The sequence below is a fragment of the Falco punctatus genome, assembly GCF_963210335.1.
Source record: "Falco punctatus genome assembly, chromosome: 11".
NCBI lineage: Eukaryota > Metazoa > Chordata > Aves > Falconiformes > Falconidae > Falco > Falco punctatus.
This window is the reverse complement of record NC_137591.1, coordinates 34,663,682-34,676,658: the sequence shown is the minus strand read 5'-3', so window position 1 is coordinate 34,676,658 and position 12,977 is coordinate 34,663,682. Positions and strand designations below refer to the sequence as shown.

At 38.3% G+C, this 12,977-nt stretch overlaps 1 protein-coding gene across 9 annotated transcripts in view; it reads right to left on the bottom strand.

The window, feature by feature from the left end:
- NEK7 (NIMA related kinase 7) overlaps positions 1–12,977 on the bottom strand; it is a 75,700-nt gene that overhangs the window by 39,833 nt on the left and 22,890 nt on the right. For all 9 annotated transcript variants that reach the window (XR_013931073.1, XR_013931074.1, XR_013931075.1 and 6 more), the window contains 2 exons: positions 5,421–5,483; positions 4,806–4,916 (listed from right to left, as the gene is read on the bottom strand). Coding sequence is in view for 5 of the 9 variants with exons in the window: in XM_080406499.1 (XP_080262625.1) it covers positions 4,806–4,916; positions 5,421–5,483 (174 nt within the window). In the remaining 4 variants the exon portion in view is untranslated. The remainder of the gene's footprint in view (positions 1–4,805; positions 4,917–5,420; positions 5,484–12,977) is intronic.

Below are 12,977 nucleotides of genomic sequence, written 5' to 3'. Positions count from 1 at the left end.
CTGCTATTACAGCAAGTCTATAGGCTGTCATCTCACCCTGCAGCCTCCTCACACTGTAACACACCCGGGCTGCAGTCACACGGGTTCTGCAATGCAGACGTGCTTCACAGAGGCAGGAGCAGCATTCTGGGCTGGCAAAGCTGCCAATGACTGAAGCTAAAAACGCTTCCACTTTTAAAGCCCTTGAAAAAGGAGCAAGCTGTCCCATAATGCAGCACAGGCAAGGCAGTGAACCCTGGAGCACTGCAAAGACGTTCCAAAAAACACTCACTGCTATTTTGGCATGGGGAGAAGACAGAGGGTCTGCAGCCCAGACCATGTGGAGAGAAGAAATTGCCTGATGCAATTTCACACAGTGAAGACCAAAATATCCACCACTGGTGAAACATCAGAATGATAATCAATGATATTTCAAACAAGTCTAAACAGAGCTCCAGGAACGAGCAATTTAGATATGCATCAGTTCCTTGGAAAGTGATATCCCTGTATTTTGAGTGTCCTATAAAACCCCATGTTTAAGTACAAAGAATTCATTGTTCCTAACTGCAGAAACCTAAGATACCAATATGAACTTCATACTGATGCGAAGTTTTAAAATATTTGTCTTACTTTACCTAGCTAATTATAGTATGTTTGCGGGGGTTTCAATTTAAAGTTAAAAAAAATACACAAGAAAAAAATGTTCTCTGAAAGGTGGATGAAGTGCCTGTGATACCAGGTGGCTGATGGAATTGAACATGTTATTGGCAGTTTGACTTTGACACAGTTGGAGCTATGAGTTGGAACCTGAATTAACCCTTAACCAGCACTCTGCATGTCCTGCTGAGCACTTCGTTAAGCACCAGCAAATCCTTTTGTTCAGGAGAGGAACTTCAGAAAGGATGCACCTCCATGGGATGAAGGAGCTGACTGGAAGTTCACCGTAAGGAATGAGCTCAGCAAAACTAGGGGACAGGTAAAGGTAATTCCAGCAGGGGGAGACCGCAACCAATGACTCATTAAATCCCCCAGACCCAAAAGAAGTTGAGATTGAGCATGTGAACTAATTAACATGAGAAGCAAGAGAATTATTTCACGAATGGGGAAAGAGTACTAAGCAATGAAGGAGCTGGGTAACTTGTAACCAACGAAGGCTGACGTCTTTGTATGCTAAACTATAAATGGCATGAAAGTGTTGACAGACGGGGAGCTAGGCATTTGTGCCTTACTGCCTAGCTCCCTGCTCTGTGCAAAGGAATAAGGAATATCCCAACCTGGTGTGTGGATTGGCACTGCACATCAGGAATTAATCTGCTTGCGGGACAACATCTAGGTAACATCTTGTAGAATACAATTTTTTTCCATCTACCTTGAGAAAGCTGCAAACGTATTTTCAGCTTTTTAGATGAAAGCTTTCATGCTTGTTCCCAAAACACTGACAACTTCCTTAAGATCTGTATTACATATTCAGTTTAAAGTTCGCCTTTTTTTTTTTTGTGGTATGTTAGGATTATTTGCCAGAAAAACTAAAAATATCTGCAGAAATGCAACAGACCCAAGAAGTTTATTCATGACTTAAAGGAACTGTTATCAAAACTAAAATTTATTTTAATCTTAAATATGCTAATTATTTTGCAAGATAGTTCAAATTCTCTTGTTTCAACATCTTCAGCACAGACTTTACTATCTAGTTCTTTTTACTGAATCATTATTATTATTTATACAGTTTATATTTATTTATATAATAAATAATTATAGTATTTTCTTGATTAATGCAATTACTAGTTTCTAATGCACTTAGTAGATTCTTCTTCATTTTTAGGGCATTTTCTTTATCCAATATATCAATTGTTGCTTTTTTTTTTTTAAAGAAAAAAAAATCCCAAACTAAAAATGCCCACAGAACAATTTTCGCCCTGTCACTGTCTGTGGTGGTGGAGAACAATGACGAATAGGAAAAGAGACCAAGGCTCAAACCTGCTCTACAACATATCTTTCTATTGCAAAGCGAGGTGGTATTACAAGGTAACAACAGGAGTCATCATGAACTACCCTTAACCTTGGTAGCCATATACTATCACCATGTTTCCATACTACAGACCACCGATAAGAACAGCAGACTATGAGCAACTGGGAACTAGCACAATAGTTACTAAAAACTTCCTTGTAAAAATCTTTGATGTAATAGTATCCAGCAGCCTAATGCACAGAGGCAGAAAAATCGCAATTTTTTCCTTCTTTCACCACCCCTACACAGGGGCTGCACAGTACTGAGGTACATATTCTAGGGCAAAACTAACTGTAGAGTCAAATGCAAGTATTTCCCCCTTCCCGATAACGTCTGGCTCTCAGTATTACTGACACACGGCATCTCAGAATTCTACCAGGCCATTAAAAGCTGTAAGATAAGAAAGCTTCAATTTTGGTTCCTCCTACTTTTGAGAATGTATGCTGATGTACTGAAACATCTCCCTGTGACAGAGGTAATTAAAAATAATTAGGGTGAAGTGGATTAAATGTCTGTATGTACATACATAAACAGACAGAGAGAACACATGAGATGCCACTCACTTCATTATGTGATTTGTAAATGCCAGTGCAGAGCTCTTTTTTTTTTTTTTTTGGTCATACAGCAGATTCTATGAACTCTATTAGAATCCATATGAACACACAAAGTGATTCTCCTCAGTTGCCTACTCAATGGGGACAAAGAGAGTATTATTCACAGGTAACAAGAGGGATGGTGTAAAAGCTGGGCAGCAAGGATGGGGTTCATTGAGGGAGGAACTAAAGAATTCATTAAGGTGCCATGTAAGGCACAGCAGCTTTGTAAGTATTCTCTGATGTGCCAATAACGTCCTAACAAACACCCCAGTAAATGAGTTAAGTCGTTTTCCCTCACATTAACACTGGTTTCAGTGTCATTCAAGCTGTGGTCATTTACAGTTTCAAAAAACATGCTTGATCCTTTCTATAAATCACACAAGCAGACTGGTACCCAAACACTCTTCTGGGGGTGCCGCAACATTTTCCAGCAAACTTAGAAGAGCATTCTAGCAAGAACGCTGGAAACCAGAGCATGATTTGTTTGGTTTAATAACACAGTTACTTGCCCCAGTGGTGTAACAGGCAGCTGCCCTGCTAGGAATTTCCCATACCATTACATATCATTTATTTTTCAGGCAATTTTTAAAATACTTCTTTTAGAAGATGCTATATAACTGATGCACCCCACATTTAAACTCATACTAAGTAGTCTACCAAATCATATCCTCCACCAGCAGCATGAAGACGGAGTGCATTGTGACACCTCATACATATTTAATAATAGCCTGATAGGCTGTCATTAACATCAAACAGCAATCTAAGTTTGCTACATTAAATGTGATCCCTGAGTTAAGAGCACAATCACAAAGTGCCTCGAAGATCGTGCCTGTAAGAAATACCCACCAACTTGGACAAGGTGTAATGAGGCCAACTTTACTGAAGAAGCCATTATTCACATGCTGGATTTAAAATTATTTTAAAATAAGAAAAAAAAAAAAAAAAGAAAGGCAAAAGAAAAAGCTTCAATGGGTCATAAGACCAGACATGCCATGAGGCAATCTGTCACCAAGTACTCATATTAATAACTGTTGTGTCAAAACTGAACATTCAAAAGAAAAGACAAACCTTCCTTTATGTTTCATGAAATGTAAGCCCACGGAACTAGTAATTCGTAAGATGGAAGAAAAAAATCAGATTTGGATACAACTATTAACAGAACCCTGTCAACCTGTTTAGAACCAGATTTTGACTGTCCTACCTTACAATTGTAACTCTAGAGGGGAATATTCTTCAAAAGCTAAAAAAAAAAAAAAAAATTCAGTATGAGAGTCATTAATGAAGAAATTAAGATTCTCTATTCATGTAGGTCCTAAGCAAAACAGCAGAACTCCACTTTGTGCCCAGCTATTGCTGAGCAAATGCTAATTGGCTGGCACTATTTTCTCCGTTGTGTTGACAACAATAACGTTGGTGTGCACACAAGAAAGCACACCAAAGAAACATACTAAAATCAAGAGCCAGTGGAAGAAAGGGTAGGGAAAGAGGGGAAGTAGCAGAATAGAAAGCTTATATTGGCCAACGGTCTCGGACAAATTTTTCTGATTAGCTGAAGAACAGGCATTTAAAGATTACAAAAGCAAGCAATTAACCCGTAATGCACCACCACATATCATTAATTTCACTGCATCTGATTTCAGTCAAATATGAAATATTTTTCCAGAATATTTGTTAGTCTCAAGATAAAGAAAAATTTAACTAAACATATAAAATAATGTAGTTATTTCCATTTTAACCACTATTTTGTTTGCTAAATTGGTCAGCAGTTAAAGCTCAAGACCAAGACCTAGAAGAAACAACTTCTGCCTTGACACCAGCCCTCCTCTACTTTCACTATTATAGTTAACATAGAATATAGAGATAGATATATAGAGAGAGATAATACAGAATATTAGAACACAAAACACAACTGTGCCAAGAATCAGGAATGCTGTCAAAATGTATTGTTCTAAATGGTGGTGGCAGTGCTTTCCTTCGGTTTTTTTTCTTCTCTCCAGCACTAACATAATTTCAGTCTATTTATGTCCCCACTGCACTTACTTTCTGGACAACAATGTTAAAAATACTTACATAAGCATCAATATTGGACATACATTTTAAAAATCAGTCTAAACACTCCACTTCACAGTTCCTGACATTTTCACTGCATTTCATGCAGAATGCAAAGCTAAAGAAGTTGAATGTTACAAGCTTTTAATTTTTTTAAAAAAGTTAACTCGTACCTTTATCATTCTAGAGAGATCTCCAGCATCTGCTAATTCCAACACTATGTTCAGTTCATTGTCTTCGATGAATGAGGCATAGTATTTAATTACATTGGGATGATTCAGTTGCTAAGGAAGCAGAATAATAATGCACATTTTAGTGTAAAGTGTCTGATCTTTTAAGACTAACAAATGAAACATTATTACTTAGGCAAACAAAACAACCCCTACAACCTATTTCAGTATGATACAAAAAGTATATGCTTACCAGCAGCATTTATAAGAAATATATTGCAAGAACATGATGATTTAAGTTGCAATTTTAGAGGAATTTTGCTTCAATGTATCTATGCAATAGCACACTAAACTGTTACCTGAAACAGCAAAGTCAATTTCTGAAATCAGTATTTTACTGTACAGAGTACACAGTTTAAAATACTGTGTACTTTTAGCAGAACTTCTACTTGAAGAGTTACCTATTCTTCCATAGGATTTACTTCTCAACATTAATTTTATAAGCAATAAAGATTAAAAAACTCCTTTACAGATAAAACAGTGGTCACCTCCAGTATATCTATGAAGAACTTAATATACTTTGATGATGGCTGCACACCTTTTAAACAAGTCTTTTACCTTAAGAAGATCTATTTCTTTGATGCAGTCAGCACGGGCTTTGGCATCCATTAAATCAAATATCTATGGACAAGAGATAAGACATTTTTAAGTGATAAAAATACAGCAAATTGAGTGATCATTATTTCATAGCATAAAGCTACCCGAGTTATGCACTTCATGGCAAGATGTAACACTACAGTAAGACATATTCCTAATATTCTTAATGCTCTGATTTAATGCACAGATTCGCTGCTATATCTATTCTTTTAGCCCCCTTGTAGGAAACAAGTTCATTGTAAGTACAAATTTTCCAATTACTTAGTCGCCATCTCCACATATCTGTTCAAACACGCAGCAATAATTCATCACATTTCCTTCAAGCTGGTTTTAATCCAAATCTCAGCATCGTCTCCCATTCCTGCCACACCATTATCACAAACTGATTCTTTCTAGTACTGAGAATACCTTTTTTCCCTAGTCTCTTGCTACAGTCTTCATTTTCTATTCTAAATAATGCATACACTTTTACTCTATCTCAGGATCAAAACTCCATTGTCACCTCCAGTTCTTTCCCCCCATTTCCTTGTCTCCACTAAGCAAGGAAGGGATTTGGGTTCCGTAATTTGTTTACTGGAGTCACTTCTTTCTAAGCCCTCATCTGTCACCTTGACTTTTACAGCCTTTTACAGTCAGACATCTCTGCTTTTCATTTTTTTCCCCACCTCCCATCTGCTCCATATTACTCTGCAATCTATCTCATTTGCATCTCCCCCAGTTAACCACGTTACTCTCCCCTAATTTCAATTTTTGCTTGGAGTAATTTTTCCAGCCATTAGAGTCCTTGTCCATGTTTTACACATCTATATTTAACCCAATATCGTTCTATTTTCACTCCCTTTTTTTAACACCTTTGGGTGGGTTCCTTCCTCTCTTCACTTTCTCAAATGTGCATCGCCATACACTGCCACCAAACACTTCCCTTAGAAGTGACCAAAATGTTACTTCAAGGAACCCTTTCTCTCTCATTTGAAATAACTTTCTGAATAAAAAAAAACAAACCACCCCCCACATCTCACCCCCTGCCCCACCCCCCACCTCTTCCCCCCCCTCCCCCCCAAAAAAAACCCACAAAAAAACAAACACCACACACCCCATACATACAAACACCCTCATCAATTTCTGTGTGGTCTGCCTATTACATTTTGAGCTATCCAGAAGAGCAATAGAGATGCACTATGAGGTTTAGCAATTGCCACAACATTTATGATACTACCTTTCCCAGTTACACCTTTTCAATGTAAATTATTTCTTTCTGGGTAGTCTCCAGGAAAAGATGCTATGTACTGTTAAAGCCACTGGTACCTGGTTCCATCAGCTCGAAAAGATCAAAAGCTCAACAGCTGACCACTTCCATTTCATATCTTGCCAAGAACCCCAGAAACAAAAATAAGGATTAACAGGATTTAGAGTACTGAATGTCTGCAGAGAGGTCATCTCTTATACTGACTGTGTAACTGTCCATGTGAATCGCAGTCTTTACTCAAAGAAGTTCAGACAAATCAGTAAGTCCACATATGACCTGCTAAACCACATCTTCACTTTGTATGCCACTATGCAAAGTTTGTCATTCCTTTAACCAACTGAAAGGCAAAGTCTTCATGCATAGAGCAAACATGCCCTTGACTAGCCACTGCTTCCCTTCAGACACCCAACCTTCTGTCTTCAGAGCTGGCATAAGAAAAAACAGCCTGGAGTGGATACAAGATTCACTTTTTGACAAAAAAAAGTCTACGTCAAGAACTCAAATGCCTGACTCCTAGATAGTAAGAAGAAAAAGGAGAGGAGGAAACAAAGAAGAAAACAGAACTAGTTACCAAGAAAGAAAGGGAACAAACCAATTCACAACTACTTGTATATTAACACCAGGATGATGGGAAGCAATTGTTCAAGAAGGAGATTGGGGGGGGGGACTTAATAGAAACACAGCAGGGTAAGTCACAATAAAGGAACACTAACACTAAGAAATAAAGCAATTTCAGATGTAGTAGAAGAAAAGAGTTAGTACTATATATGAAATTACAGGTACAAGAAGGTAAATAACACTGATGAAAAAGACAGAAAAGGTACTTTATGAATTAAGGCTGGGAACTTGGAGAAGGACAAGAAATAGCATCTGTTACAGATCTCAGCTCTGAATGAAAAAACACTGCTCTTTAATCCTTTGGACAATAGACTGAAGTCCTAGTGTTTGGCACAGTCATGAAAGCCTGTAATGATTTTTTTTCTAGGAAACTTAGGAAAGTTCTAAACATGAAAGTGAGCACATTAACTGAGGAAGTACTGGGAAGGCACAAGATCATAACTGCCTTTCCCCGTAGCCCAGCAAATGGAAAATTTTATACCTCCTCTCCCATAAGCAATCAATGAAAGTGTGTACAGGGGAGCAGGGAAAAAAAGGGACAGGTACAGGGATGCGTTTTGAAGTTCACACCTTTGCTAAATTCTAAATAATCGTGAGATAAGAACACTCCTTATGACATAGAGATTAGACAGAGAACTCCAAACACACTGGAGAACCTAATCAAAGCTGCAGCAGGAATTTTAGAAAATTGTACACAAATTGTCTCCTGGTGCCATTTGGAGAAATTATCCAAAGTACAATTTCAAGATTCAAAGGAATTTCATTGCATGAAAAAGCAGGGTGGTTTGTACCTGGTAATGGCTGTTCCAACCTGCCAAAGGGCACGTTACCTTGGCTGCACAGGGAGCACTTCCCTACACACTGCACAAGCAGATTTTGTGAGCCCTAGGCTCAGAGCTGTGAGAGATCTAGGACCAAGGCCTAGGAAAGAAAGACAAATTTTTGTTTGTGTATTCCGGCTACTCTTCCCAGCAATTCTAATTTGTTATTAAACAGCCTGGAGTATACTAAACCAAGCAGCTGTTCTCACAAAAGGACAGACTTGAGTTTTATAAACATGACTCCCCATACTGCTGTAAGAAGCGTAGCAAAAGAGTGGCACATTTGTCACAGCTTCAGCTAAACAGAGTATTTCAAACATCACCTGAATAAAAGAAAGGAAGACAAAAAACCTGAGTCTTAAGATGATCCTTACAAACACAATCCTTACACAGACAATCTGGAGATCTATTGTATATTGCTCTTGAGGTTCTCCATTAGACTTTGGCCCTAACCTTAAAAGTCTATAAATAACTTTCCCAGAAATTCAGAATTTCAGTTTCACAGGCACTAACCTCTTCCAACGATCAGGCTAGGAAAAAAAAAAAAACCACAACCCAAAACAATAGAATAAAATAAAAAAAATTAAAAAAAAAAAACACTCAATCCATGGCCTCTGAAGAACCTCTGCCCTATCATACCAGATTCAAGCAGTTTGCAGAGATTTTCTTTCTGAAGAGATTCTCTTTCCATTTTGCCAAACTGCTACAGCTCAGATCAGAGGCTCCTACTGTAATAGCCCATGTCAGTTCACACACAGGGCTACTGTAAACAAAATGAAAGAACCTCCACGCTCCATCACCAGAAGATGACTCAACACTGAAGAACATCTTACTCCAAAAAATACAAGCTGCAGTGAAAGATTTTAAGAGCTTAAGAACATCCTTCCAAGTGCATGTCAAAATTAGATGTGGCACCTGGCAGCACTCGGAAGGCTTATTTTGCAGGAGCTGTCGCAGACCAGATGATGGTGCAGCAGAAGCTGGTCTTTCCTTGTGGTTAATGCAGCCTGGCCATTAATGTAACAATATGAAGTGATATCAGTATTTCCATCACAACCGTAACAGCTTATAGCTTTGCAAACAGACTCATTCCATCTTCAGCTACTGTTACTCAGCAAGCCAACCTGAAAGGTCAGCTTACCTTCCCAGCTCTCTACCCCAAGCGTGGCACACTGACTCATCCCACTGTGAAGGCAGTACTGCCTTGTTATTAGCAGGGCACAGGCCCAGGACTGCCCCAGACATGCTATTGAAGGATACCAACCTTTTGTCTGGACTTCTCCTGCACTTACTTTTTTGAGCTTGGCTTTAGCTGTAGCAGCACATGCCTTGCAGCTGAGTGACTTAACTATAAGGAAGTCATTACAGCTGAATGACTTCTGTCTAGCTCATTTTTAGATTCAACTCAGCTTTGTGCAACTACAGTCTTAAGGAAATTATAGCAGATACAATACAGGTGTAACAAAACCAGAGCCATTAACATATGTAAGCTTTCAGATCAACACAAAGCATTAGCAACCGACCACTTGAAAACACCCAGCAAAATCTCACATAAAGCCACCACCAGCATCCTCCTCCCAGCAGAGCTCAGGACACCGATGATGCTCCATACAGCAATTATTGGAAACTAGTAGTAATTAGACTATATTGTTAGCCAATTACAGTGATACCAACACTTGAAAACTGCTGCATTTTGATTAGACTGCTAGGGCATTAATTAGACTAACAATAAATTCTAATTCTTGACTCCATTTATGAGGTCAGGATCACAGGGTAATTCAGGTTGGAGGTGTGTTTCTCTAGTCAGCACAAATTGCACAGTGTAATATACTCTTATTTAAAATTGTAATTATTTTCCCCCAATTTCTATTTTCAAGGACTAAAAGATCAACATTTCTACAAAGGAATTATGTTTGCAGTGAAAAACCTAATAATAGAAAAAATTATAGTAAATATTTTTATCATGTGCCAGTTTTCATGAAGAGTGTAATCAAAAAAAAATATCAGTGCGGTAAGCACTACACCTTAGTTCGCAAATACAGCTGAAGAGACTTAAGACAGCTTTTTAAAAGTCCTCAGCATATTTTTTTTTCCACTTTGCAAAAATGCTAAGTGAAACAAAAAGTCCATTTCTAGGTCTCAGTTTTTCATTTCCTACTTAAATCAATAGCATACAAAGGAAAAGCAGAAGGACAAGCATGCACTGATACTCACTTCAAAATATTCCCCTCTATGTGCTATGCAACTAAGGGATCTCTGGTAGCTTTGCACCGAATCACTTCTCCGGTACGTTCATATGAGCATAGATTATAGTTTTATTCTTTCAGCATTCTAGAAATGCCAGTTGTAAGTACTGCCAAGAGATACCAGTAATTTTAGAATCGTTTCTAAGCTATTGTAAACCACAGAGCAGGAACTGTTCCCTATGCAGACGTGTAAACTAAACAAAGAGGTTGCAATACATGAGATCAACTTCCCGAGTGAAGTTCTTACATGCATGCTCACACGTGCAAGTAGAGCTCCTAGAAAACTACCTGCATAATAAGATGGTTTAGAAACAAATTAACCACCAGATGGAAAACATCAGGCCTTGGGTTCTAAGTGCAGACTCTATCTGATCAATTAGCAGCTACCAATTTAGCACATCGTCTGAAGTAACATGCCGAGCTGGGAATCTACTTGATTCTTCTTGCTGGTAAGTCCATCACTGTTCCAAATTTTCTTCTTGAGTTTTGAAAAGGATAAAGGTCTTTCTAACCTCACCATTTAAAGAACAATTGTGTAAGAGGGGAACTACCCAACTTCTGTTCGAAATTCTGCATAAAATAAAAATATCAAAAAGTTATTTCCAAAGCAAAACACAAGCATGACTGCTGTAAAACTACCCAGAAGTAAGCAAAATGAAGACTTGTATGCACATCAAGAGAGAGTATACCAAAGAGCAACAACAAGCATTAGAGTATTTTGCCACCAGGAACTGCTGTGCTGAGACAACAGTCCTTCATAAAGTGTGAAATTAGAAGTGCTTTCCTAAGATTAATTATCTCTAATTCAGGCCTGATGTAGCAATCCACTGACAATGCACAATGAATAATGAATGCAAGTGCTAGATAAAAGGATTCATTGTCTGAATCTCTAACACAGGGGTCTCCAATTTTAGAATGAAAGGGAAGGAAAGGTGGAACAACATAAGGCAGAAACTTAATGAATCTGGAAATTTGTTGAAATATGCAGTTTCACATAATGATTTCAGTTTTGAAAAAACAGCAAGTGAACTCATACAGCCTTGCAATTGCTGACTTCAGACTTTACTCTTTTGCTCTTTAAGGATGTTTTCTGAGCATTTGTTCCAGTCTCTAGCAGCTGCTTACTTCCCCTTGCCAGTTACCACTGGAGCGCTCATTGCTCTGAACACCATGCCATACCCCAGGGTACCTGGTGGGGATGATTCTGTTGCAAGGGTTACCGAGGGTGCCAGTAGCAGACATGCGGCTTCTTCCTCAGGCACCACCTTTCAGTATAGTTTGGACCTCACACTTAACACATGTTAAGAAACTGATATTGAAGCTCTTCAGACTTACACTGCTCTGTTCATAGTTTATCTGTGGCTGGTCTTGCCTGCTATTTCTTTGACTCAAAGTGTAGTTTAGACATTAACAAAAGTAATGAATATTTGGGGTTTAATTCTGGTTTTATTTAGGTAATATTTCAACAGCATAGTTTAGAAACAGAGTTCGATGGGAGAAAAAAAAAAAAAAAAAGGAGAACATTGCCTTCATTACAAGGCGGCAAATCACACATGGAGGATGAAGCACAAAGGGTACAACAAGAAATTGGTTAAATTACTGCTGGTGAAATTACTAGAAAGAAACTTCAAATTAAACAGTTTTCACTCTGCTACATATCCTACTGGAAATCAAAACAGGAATATTACTTCATCATGTCATCTGGACTCAACAGCAACTATGAAATCAGAAAGAGTGGTTTCTGTCACCATCTGCTTGTCCTTTCTCCTAGAGCATCTTACTGCCACTTGCTTCTGCTCACATTTACTTCCACAAACATACATTTTGTACACTTTAATGTAAGATTTATCAATATTGTACATATTTCAGCCAAATAAAATTTTAATAGCAGAAAATAAACATTCTTGTTGGAAAGCTTCATAAGAACTCAAAACTGGCAATCCTTTTGGAACCAAAAATGGCCTGAGATTCAGTAACTCTTAAAGAGAGGACAACTGAAGAATTCTAAGTCACATCAGCCCTTGAAGGTAGAGGCAAACATGTGGAGCCCCTGATCAAATACACATAAAGAGAACAGCTACACACCCAATCCAGCCAGGAAAATGAAATGGGGAGGGGGTGGAACGGACACCACTTGCACGATCAGAGAGGAAGGCATGAAGTAGTCAAGATGTGAGACAAGAATGAAAGATGCGAGATGAAAATAGGAAAGTAGAAGAAAGTCCAGATGTTAGTTACGGTATTTAATGCAACGTACAGCATTTAGAGACACTGTCTCAGTGTGGAAATGTGGAAAGCAGTATCCATGCACAGGTCTAAAACAGAGAGAATAGAGCCTCTTCCTCATGACAAAGAGCAGCATACCTCCTATTTTGTCCATGCTGAGCTTCCATTAATGAGGCATCAGAAAAAAAGGCAGTATTTTAATTTGAATAAAACATGACTGCCATTACAAGCAAAATATGCACCATCATAGAGCAGACCCACAAGAGCTCCTCTGAAAAAGCAATCACTTCTCACCACAAGGTATCTATGAAAACAAATTTTATACTGAAATTAAGTTTTGTGACCATATCAAACAAAAGTA